We start from the raw sequence: 11,714 nt of genomic DNA on the forward strand, positions 1-11,714 counted from the left end.
AAGAAATTAGGTTTATTGTACACTTGATTTTGAGAAACAGTACAACAAAATGATAACCTTCCACTTGAAATGTTCTATATAAAGTTGACAGTTGTTGAGCGTGATAACAGTTGTACATAAGTTGTAAATAAGGCATGCCCAAAGATAAATGGAATGCTTAGTAAAAGGTCTAACACTGAGGAAGTGGTAAGTGGAAGTGATAAGATAAGGACATGTGACATTTCCTTTGCTGCTTACTTGCTGCATAAGATTCGCAGAACGGTGATGTCAGAGGTGTGTTGATTAGGATATGCACTTTTTATGCATAGGATGCCATATTGTTAGTTAAGAACTTGAATGATATGCAGAAAATTTAAAATAAAACTGTATATGCACAAGCCATATAGATTCCAAAATTAATGTTAATACTAATGGAATTAATGTAATGAAGAAAGCTGTATTTGATTGGGAAAAAACTGAGTCAAGGATTTCAAGTTACATATAAATGGCAAATACTACAGTAAATCAATTATTTGTATACCTATCATGTCTATGGGGAAATTATATGCATCTTTCTATGTGCATAAGCACTTGAAAGGGACTTTATAAAGGTCACCGAAGCCTTGAAATGTCCATTTATTCACAAAGGAAAAAACAGAATTGCTGTTATAAAGTGAAACAATAGCATTAATTGTAGGGAAAGCAGGATTCTAAGGCAGATTTAGTTTCATCACAACTTGAATTAAATTATCCTGATTTTGAGAATTAAGAGGGCAAACCAATCATAGCATGTCAGTATGTTGCTCCCAGCACCTCTCACAATTAGTCATGCTATAGGAGTTGTAAGAAGTCATAATCATGCAAATGCAGAAGCTTATCTCAATTTAATGCACTAAATCAAGCACAGTTTAGAAACATACTGGGTCAGCCTGAGGCTCAATTTGATAGCATGAAACTATTTTCGTCTTACCATAGTATCTTTTCTCTCCACAAAAGACTATAAACATGTTTATAACAGATACAATTTAAGAACAATTATTAAACTGACAGCCTATTTCCATGATCCAGCAAAAATCAGAACTCTAAACCCTTAGATACAATTGAAATACTGAAAAGGCAAATATTAAAATTTCAACAAAAACATACATAACGGAGAGAAGTACTGTTTGAACTTGAGGCTCAAATTTCATAGAACATTTTTTTTTTGTAACTGAGGTTGGATGCATGATTAGAAAGCACATTAAAAGCTCATTATCAAATTCAAAAACATGCCCCAAATGCAGATTTCTAAGAGTTCCGTGTCCTTGTCGCCAGTTCTGTGTAAGATAGTATAAAAATTAAATTCCAGCCCCAAAGATGAAATGCCAGTTTGGCCTTCCACTCATGAAAATATTAAAGCTCGCATGATCAGTAAAAAAAGAGAACAGCAGAATATTATAAGTTATAAATCAGGACAGGAGAATTAATATATATAATTAATTATATAATAGGAGGCATCAAAGAAAGAAAAATTAAACATCTCTTACCGGAAGTTGCCAGCTTTCATCCAAGAAACTGGAATTCTGCAAACAGAAATTCAACAATCTATGACACCCATAATTAGAGATTAAACTGAAAGGCTGAAAAAACAGCAAGAATATCAACAAATCCATCATAAGAAAGATACAAAAAAAAAAACCCATGATCCAAAGCTATCAACTACTGTACCTGCAAATCTAAGGAGAAATTCATTTCTGTAACCACCAACATCATGGAGAAGAAAGGCTCTGGAAAGCAAAATATATATATAAGATTTTAGGTCATTACCCAATCACTGACCAGTACTGTAGTAATTTATTAGAATGTCATAGAAATGGTTATGGGGGCACAACAAATGGACATTTTGTTGCAGTGAGAGTCAGACTTTCCAAGATAACATTCAAGCAAATTTCAAACACAGGCAGGAATATAAACTAGCAAAAACTAGGCAGGATTATAAACTAGCAAAATTTAATCTCAAATCAGAAGGCAAGCATATTAAAACCAAGAGTGAGGAGGAGGAAACATATATTCATACCCATAATGCTATGCACTTTCAGAACAAGTGCCTTCACATAAACTGCTGAAAGGGGTAAACTATAGTTAAGCCAAGGAAATCAAGGCCTGAGATAAGAAAAGGAAATAAAGCTACATCTAATTTTCATCAGCATTGTTCACTATTCCTCTCTCCATATATATTTCTATTTTTATTTCTACCACAACCATACACTATTTCATACACTGCCACTGATGTTCATAATTGTGTCCCCTTTCTTTCAGAGGAACTTCTCAGTTCCTTCCAACCACAACTTTTGCTCTTCCTTTCCTCTCAATCCTTCAAATATTTTAAATACTGTAGTCCAATTCATTCATTCTGCCTATATTTTATTTATTAAATTTATAGCAATAGCACTTAGACTTATATACTGCCCCATAGTGCTTTACAGCCCTCTCTAAGCGGTTTACAGAGTCAGCATGTTGCCCCCAACAATCTGGGTCCTCATTTTACAGACCTCAGAAGGATGGAAGGCTGAGTCAACCTTGAGCCGGTCAGGATCAAACTCCTGGCAGTGAACAGTGAGTTAGCCTGCAGTACTGCATTCTAACCATTGTGCCACCGCAGCTCCTATTATCTTGCTATAGCAAGCAATTCTGAGTGGCTATATTACCAAGTCAGCACAACATACTTTTTATTGTTTACAGATCACTTTATTTTTGTATTCTCTATAACAACATTTTAGCACCTATTCATTCTTGACCAACCCCTTGTTTTACCACACAGTCCTCAAGTTTCCTCTCCCACTGCATTCAGTTTATTTCTGTTTGTCCTAACATACCCAACTTTCACTTGGGTATGCAATTTTCACTTGCATATAAAAATCAGACAGAAACATGCTCTTATAAACATTTTTGTTTTTTCATCATTCATTTCTCACAATAGAACTCATACTGCCCTCCACTTTTTAACCTGCATTTATTTATTTGTCATAAAGTTTCTCCATTCGCTTATCGGTCTTTATTATACATTTTGCCAGGTATAAAAAATCCTCTACATGTTCTTGTTTTTTTCTCATTTATTCTCCACTCAATCTTCCCTGTTAAATATAACTCCTTTGATTTATTAAGTTTCAGATCCATTCCATTTGTAGAGTCACTCAAGTTTACGGAACATTCACTTCAAATCATTTGGGAGCCCAGCTAACAACATGGCATTGTTTTCATAGAAGAGTATAGGAACACTCAGGTTCTCAACAAACTTCCAATATTGCCACAAGCACTTAAAAACATCTTCCATAAACAAATTTTAAACAACCCAATGTAACATGACACATCTTTGCCTTACTCATTGTTTAGGGTTGAGCTATTTGCTAACCGTAAGCATTACATTTATTCTCCTGGATGTTTTAATTCCATGATGTACAGCTATTTTATCACATTCACTAACCATCAACTTCATATTTGTGCAGAACATTTTGTAATTCAAGGTTATTTACTATATCGTATGATTTTTCAAAATTAACAAATTTATAGTAAACTTATTTTCTCGTGTTCATTTCTCAGTGTGCAATTCTGCAGATGTACTGGACTTCATTCTCCCAACCATTACCTTGGGATAAGATGGGAGGCCTATAAATTTTATAAGTAAATAAATAAATAAAATAAACCAGCACCTCTAAGTTTTTTATACCAAGCTTGAAGCCTCCAATCACTTAATTAAATTATTATTTTACTCTTCCTCCACAGCTCTTTGAGTGAAATAGCAACTCTGGGCATTTCACAAGATAACTAGAATGTATAGACAAGTGCTTCATAAAATGCCTTGAAAATAGCTGATGTGCAAATTATCTGAATCCTCATAGAAAAGTTTGATGAAGACAAGATGGATTTGCACTTTTCTGCATCCCTATGGGGAAAGTTACTTCACAGCAAGAGATAGTCGTAAATTGTTATTGGCAGCAAAATGTGTTTCCTTAATTTAGATCAGGGGTAGGCAACCTTGGCTCTTTTATGACTCGTGGACTTCAACTCCCAGAATTCCTGAGCCAGCCACACTGAGGGAAAAGGGAGAGGTTTCCAAGCTGAGCCATGCTGGCTCAGGAATTCTGGGAGTTGAAGTCCACGAATCATAAAAGAGCCAAGGTTGCCTACCTCTGATTTAGATGGTAGGGAATAGGATATCCCAAAGTTGCTAGGGAACGATACCATGAAATTAAATTGTACACTACACTGCTGGTGTCCTGGGCATCTGGAGAGCATGGAGTTGTGGAAAGCTGTATTAGCAATTTTTTTTCCTTGTCTGAGAAAGGAGATTCCAAATGAGAGATATCAGCATAAGATTCTAAGAAAGTTTAGGATACTAAAGGAACAAAAAAGAATCAAGCAAGAGCTACAAAAAGCATTAGTAGAAAGAGAGGGGCTGCACAAAACAGGAAGAAAATAGGAAACGGGAAAGGAAAAAGAATATATAAGGCTATTCAAGAGATACAAAACGGAGAGTAATTAAAACTGAATATTTTTTTTCTCCTTTAAATATAGCACAATAACAAAAGGCCACAAACATTTTTTTGGATTGGACTTTTTCCAGAGAGCTGGCAAAATTTAAGTTACAGGTAGTCCTCAACTTACGACCGCAATTGAGCCCAAAATTTATGATGTTAAATGAGACATTTGTTAAGTGAGTTTTGTCCCATTTTACAACCTTTCTAGCCATAGTTTTTAAGTGAATCATTGCACTTCTTAAGTTAGTAGCAAGGTTGTTATTGTTAAGTAAATCTGGCTTCCCCCATTGACTTTATTTGTCAGAAGGTTGCAAAAGGGGATCACATGACCCCAGGACAGTGCAACGGTCATAAATATGAGTCAGTTGCCAAGCATCTTAATTTTGATCAAGTGACCATGTGAATGCTGCAACAGTCGTAAGTGTGAACCCCACATTCACTTGTCCTTTCAATGCCATCGTAACTTTGAACGGTCACTAAATGAACTGTTGTAAGATGAGGACTACCTGTTCTTATATTTTAAAAAAACTACTACAATAAAAGCTGCCAACCTTCTGGGCATAAAAGTATGTGCAAATTCATGAGCTAGGTGAAATTAATTAATTAACAAAGTTGTTATACAGTACAATGATGTATTCAAGGAGGCATCTTGAGATGGTAGCATAATGATAGAACAGAATCTTACCTGAAAATTCTTCATTGCTCAGGATGGATGTTATTGGATCATAACACTGAAATCAGATTATAAAAGCAAACATACAGTACACTAAGAATAATTTAAATAAGCTGAAAAATATATGTGTATGATAATACGAGATAATGAGTACAAATCAAGCAAAAAGCGTAAATTTGAGGCCTGACATGTTAAATATAGAATATTGGAAAACTGTCAAGACTTCACAGGACGTAAGTAGAGTAACCCACTCCATTTTTCTGCTAAAAAAAACAACACGCAATTGGACATTTCCAGTCAGAACAATGTCAACACGATATTGCAACATGAGCTTCCCATTAAGAAAGTATCCAGTGCGCTACCAGAAAAAAGCAGAAGACAAGTACAAGGCGCACTGGTCCTTTGATGTAATTAAAATTCAAGTGATGTCTGAATGCAGCTGTGCCTGGGAGGAAAAGCAAAGATCTGTGGGGCAAAGATACCTACACCATTTGTGCATGGAATGGCAGAACAGAAAGCAAAACAAACTAGATGTTAGCAGAGCAGAAATGTCAAAGTGAAACACTGACATTTTGGAAATCAATAAACTGAAATGAACTGAAATATCTCATTTTGTATCCAGGAAGCAACATATCTTTGTAGACCAGGGGTGTCAAACAGCCGGCCCACGGGCCGGCTGCATCATGCGGAGGCTGCGCCCACCCCAGCTCCGGCAATGCGGAAAAAGTTGCGATACGGAGCGACATGTCATATGATGCGGCCAGTTTGACACCCGTGTTGTAGACAAAGAAAAAGATATGCAAAATAGCTGTTATTATTAAGAAAAGCATGTCAAAGTCAGTATTCGGATGCAACACCAAAATGATAGACTTATCTCAGTTAGAATCATAGAATCATAAGGCTAGAAGGGACTTTAGAGGTCTTCCAGTTCAACCCCTGACCTTGGATTGTTGAAGCCCAAGGCAAGTCAATCAATGTTACGATACAGATCTATTCTCCAACCACATAAACCTTGTTGACACCCCCCCTCCTCCCCAAAATCATACTAATTATAGGAGATAAGAATTTCAACATTGGAATTATAGATTCCAACATTGGATCCAGTCATGTGCTGGCTTGCTTTACAACCACATTGACCCACAACGGAAATTATAGTTCCAAATGTGTTCATAAATTGAAGACTGCCTGTATCTAGTTTTCAAGGACAGGCCTCAAGCAAAAAGACAAGGACACAAATCAAAGTATGGTAATTATTCAAATTATCTTAATTCCTTTGAATTATGTAATCACCTCAAGCAGCCTGGGAGTTTTGATGAGCTGCTGAACAGCAACTGCTAATAACTTCCCATTCAAAGCCAGACGCAGGAAGTACCGTCCTCTTCCTTGAGCTGTCAGCACCTTCTCACAAGAATTCGTTTTCTCAATCATCATGGATAGAAGGGTTCTACTACAAGTGGAAAAGTTCTTGTTACCACAGTCTCTGCTATTGAGTATTTCTAAATGTTGTTTCAATAGTATTAAAATAGGCGCAAAATAATACAGGCAGTCCTCCCTTAACGATGGCAATTGGGATCCGCCATTTGCTGTGTGCTGCAGTTGTAAAACATGACATCACATGACCATGTCTACTTACAATGGCAGCTGAGGCAATTCCAACTGCCATCATTAGGCAAATCCTGCACAGTTGCAGTGTCCTGTGGTCACATGATTGCCATTTGTGATCTCCTGCCAGCTTCCCTGTTGACTTGGTTTGTTAGAAGCCAGCAGTGAAGATTCCAAATGGTGATCATGTGACTCTGGGATGCCGCAACTGTCATAACTGCAAGCAGTTGCCAAGCACCAAAATTGGGATCATGTGCCTGTAGGGATTCTGCACTATGAGGAATAGTTATGTGTCCTCTTATTCAACTTTGAATGGTCGCTGAACAAGTGGTCACTGAATGAGGATTACTTGTATGTGCCTTCCATGAATCCTTTCTCTGAAGCAAGTCAGAGATTTTAGCAGCTGTGAATTCCTCACAAAAAGAAAATATTTCACCCTACTGTTCGTTAAAATTATGTTGAAGTTTATAAAATAACAAAAAACACAATTTCTCCATGCCTAATTCAAAAGCAATCATGGGTACGGTGTCAGTGAAACCTGTAACAAGTATGAGAGGCATTAAGTTAGAGCATCTCTGACTCGCCATTTCCTACTTTTTCAACATGGGACTACAACTCCTATTATTTCCAGCTGACGTGAGATTTCATTGGATAGGAACGATAGAAGGAAATCAAGTCTGGGAACTTTGAGTTCAAATTGCAACAGTGAGAGAACAGAATCCAATATTCTGAGTTCTCGTTTACAGCATCATCAAAGGCTACAGGAGACCACCCACCTGTGGTGGGTCTCCTGCTGTGGAAGCTGCTCTAGCCAGTGCCAATAGTCCTTCCTCTTGAATCCCAGGACTGGCTCTGAAGTGGGCAAAAGATATCGTTTAGCAAGAATGGTAAGATTGAGAGATGATTATATCCCTTACCTCCCAGCATACGACTTTTTATAGTCATTTTAGCAGACCTACAATTAGATGATACCTTGGGTTCAGAGTGCTTTGGCAGAGAATGACCTGGTTCTATTTTGTGCACACATCAATGTTTTGTGCCTTCCCCAATTGTAAAGAAGTGTTTTATTAATTTAAAACAATTTTGGGGGTCTTTCGCACAAACTACAGTTTGATTACCCATATTTATATATCCTTGAAACCTGCAAAACATGAACTTTATAAATGTTACATGCAACGGTTTCCTAATGGTGCCATATGCTTCGTAAACTATACTTTACAGGACTGTTACGGTCTGAATCCTGAAGAAGAATATTGAATCAATAATACTAATATTATTTAATCTAATAATAGATTAAATATGTAAAATACTTACAAAAAATCTTGATTTGAATTTTGGCTGGCTGAGGAATTCTGGGAGTTGAAATCCACAAGTCTTAAAGTTACCACATTTGGAGACTCCTGGTTCAAAGGATGACTTCTTATATCCTTTCTAATTCATTACTAATTCATTACCTTATAGCAGTGGTGGGATTCAAATATGTGAACAACCAGTTGTCTGTGTGAATGCCACTTCTGGAAGTCCATTCTGGGCCTGGGCAACAAAAAATTAGCTGCCGGTCTGCCAAAGTGGTGCAAACTGGCTGAATCCTACCACTGCCTTATAGCCTTTCTAATCCATTAGTGGAATAAACCATGCTCATAGCCAGTGGTTGCTACTGCCCAACGTACAATAATTTGGTATTGCTCATGCTAGTCAGATTCTATACTGAGGCAAATATTTTTAGATCTAGGCTTTTCTTTTTGATTTCAAGAAAAATATTTCCTCATTAGCATGACTTTCTGTAAATCAGGCCTTCAAAACCAACAAATTTTTCAAGTGTACTTCTCAATATTAAGCTATGGAGCAAAAAACATTACTCACGTTTTAATCCTTTCCGAAGAATCATTTCCAGGATCTCNAAGAAATTAGGTTTATTGTACACTTGATTTTGAGAAACAGTACAACAAAATGATAACCTTCCACTTGAAATGTTCTATATAAAGTTGACAGTTGTTGAGCGTGATAACAGTTGTACATAAGTTGTAAATAAGGCATGCCCAAAGATAAATGGAATGCTTAGTAAAAGGTCTAACACTGAGGAAGTGGTAAGTGGAAGTGGTAAGATAAGGACATGTGACATTTCCTTTGCTGCTTACTTGCTGCATAAGATTCGCAGAACGGTGATGTCAGAGGTGTGTTGATTAGGATATGCACTTTTTATGCATAGGATGCCATATTGTTAGTTAAGAACTTGAATGATATGCAGAAAATTTAAAATAAAACTGTATATGCACAAGCCATATAGATTCCAAAATTAATGTTAATACTAATGGAATTAATGTAATGAAGAAAGCTGTATTTGATTGGGAAAAAACTGAGTCAAGGATTTCAAGTTACATATAAATGGCAAATACTACAGTAAATCAATGATTTGTATACCTATCATGTCTATGGGGAAATTATATGCATCTTTCTATGTGCATAAGCACTTGAAAGGGACTTTATAAAGGTCACCGAAGCCTTGAAATGTCCATTTATTCACAAAGGAAAAAACAGAATTGCTGTTATAAAGTGAAACAATAGCATTAATTGTAGGGAAAGCAGGATTCTAAGGCAGATTTAGTTTCATCACAACTTGAATTAAATTATCCTGATTTTGAGAATTAAGAGGGCAAACCAATCATAGCATGTCAGTATGTTGCTCCCAGCACCTCTCACAATTAGTCATGCTATAGGAGTTGTAAGAAGTCATAATTATGCAAATGCAGAAGCTTATCTCAATTTAATGCACTAAATCAAGCACAGTTTAGAAATATACTGGGTCAGCCTGAGGCTCAATTTGATAGCATGAAACTATTTTCGTCTTACCATAGTATCTTTTCTCTCCACACAAGACTATAAACATGTTTATAACAGATACAATTTAAGAACAATTATTAAACTGACAGCCTATTTCCATGATCCAGCAAAAATCAGAACTCTAAACCTTTAGATACAATTGAAATACTAAAAAGGCAAATATTAAAATTTCAACAAAAACATACATAATGGAGAGAAGTACTATTTGAACTTGAAGCTCAAATTTCATAGAATGTTTTTTTTTGTAGCTGAGGTTGGATTCATGATTAGAAAGCACATTAAAAGCTCATTATCAAATTCAAAAACATGCCCCAAATGCAGATTTCTAAGAGTTCCGTGTCCTTGTCGCCAGTTCTGTGTAAGATAGTATAAAAATTAAATTCCAGCCCCAAAGATGAAATGCCAGTTTGGCCTTCCATTCATGAAAATATTAAAGCTCGCATGATCAGTAAAAAAAGAGAACAGCAGAATATTATGAGTTATAAATCAGGACAGGAGAATTAATATATATAATTAATTATATAATAGGAGGCATCAAAGAAAGAAAAATTAAACATCTCTTACCGGAAGTTGCCAGCTTTCATCCAAGAAACTGGAATTCTGCAAACAGAAATTCAACAATCTATGACACCCATAATTAGAGATTAAACTGAAAGGCTTGAAAAAACAGCAAGAATATCAACAAATCCATCATAAGAAAGATACAAAAAAAAAAACCCATGATCCAAAGCTATCAACTACTGTACCTGCAAATCTAAAGAGAAATTCATTTCTGTAACCACCAACATCATGGAGAAGAAAGGCTCTGGAAAGCAAAATATATATATAAGATTTTAGGTCATTACCCAATCACTGACCAGTACTGTAGTAATTTATTAGAATGTCATAGAAATGGTTATGGGGGCACAACAAATGGACATTTTGTTGCAGTGAGATTCAGACTTCCCAAGATAACATTCAAGCAAATTTCAAACACAGGCAGGATTATAAACTAGCAAAAACTAGGCAGGATTATAAACTAGCAAAAATTAATCTCAAATCAGAAGGCAAGCACATTAAAACCAAGAGTGAGGAGGAGGAAACATATATTCATACCCATAATGCTATGCACTTTCAGAACAAGTGCCTTCACATAAACTGCTGAAAGGGGTAAACTATAGTTCAGGGCTTTTCAACCAGTGGTACGGGTACCACCTGTGGTACATTGGCACCTGGCAGGTGGTATGCGACCATCCTAGAAAAGTGGTAGCGGGGGAGGGGAATGAGCTGAACCGGTGGCAGTACCGCACAAGCCTGAGCGAGAGATGGCTGGAGCTGCAGGGGTGTCCGGGCTCAGCGGAAGCGCCAGGATCAGTGCCGCTTTCCTGCTGATCGGCGCTTCTTCGGGACTGTCAGGGCTCAGTGGAAGCGCCAGGATCAATGCCAGGCTCCAGCTGGAGCTCGGCGCTTATCCTGGTGCTTCTGCTGAGCCCTGAAGAAGCACCAATCAGCTGGAAAGCAGCACTGATCCTGGCGCTTCTGCTGAGCCCAGAAGAAGCGCCGATCAGCTGGAATTTTGCAGCATCTCCAGGGTCTTGTGATTTACATTCAGATGCTTGGCAACCGATTCATATTTATGACGGTCACAGTGTCCCAGGGTCATGTGAAGTGACCAAAAACTGCTGCAACCACCCAGCAGATGGGGGGAATAAAAACCAAACACCCCCCCACACACCCCACCCCTGCTGCCAATCCTCAACAGAAATGCTCACAACAATGAAAACCTCGGACAGGAGGAAGAGCGCCGCCGGGCGGGCAGGCAGGTGTCTTGCTCGGCTGTGGCTTGGGGGGCACTTTTTTCAATGCCATTATAACTTCGAACAGTCACTAAGCGAACTGTTGTAAGTCGAGGACTACCTGTACTTTATCACTTTTTTCCTTTTTTTTTTTTTTTTGGTCATCAAGTTTTTGACATCTTGCTAGGCGACTGGTGGTACTTGGATGTTGCCATATCCTAAAAGTGGTACAATGGGTGAAAAGGTTGAAAAGCCCTGCTTATAGTTAAGCCAAGGAAATCAAGGCCTGAGATAAGAAAAGGAAATAAAGCTACATCTAATTTTCAT

At 37.3% G+C, this 11,714-nt stretch overlaps 1 protein-coding gene across 1 annotated transcript in view; it reads right to left on the bottom strand.

Moving 5' to 3' along the window:
• The window catches only part of LOC107290281, a 34,772-nt gene that overhangs the window by 13,486 nt on the left and 9,572 nt on the right, over positions 1-11,714 (bottom strand). Inside the window, exons 3-7 of the mRNA XM_015819151.1 lie at positions 7,548-7,623; positions 6,460-6,616; positions 5,182-5,227; positions 1,687-1,745; positions 1,506-1,541 (exon numbers count right to left, since the gene is read on the bottom strand). Of these exons, the coding sequence (XP_015674637.1) occupies positions 1,506-1,541; positions 1,687-1,745; positions 5,182-5,227; positions 6,460-6,616; positions 7,548-7,623 (374 nt within the window). The remainder of the gene's footprint in view (positions 1-1,505; positions 1,542-1,686; positions 1,746-5,181; positions 5,228-6,459; positions 6,617-7,547; positions 7,624-11,714) is intronic.

The sequence above is a fragment of the Protobothrops mucrosquamatus genome, unplaced genomic scaffold (assembly GCF_001527695.2).
Source record: "Protobothrops mucrosquamatus isolate PMUCROS unplaced genomic scaffold, P.Mucros_1.0 scaffold_146, whole genome shotgun sequence".
In the NCBI taxonomy this organism is placed as follows: domain Eukaryota; kingdom Metazoa; phylum Chordata; class Lepidosauria; order Squamata; family Viperidae; genus Protobothrops; species Protobothrops mucrosquamatus.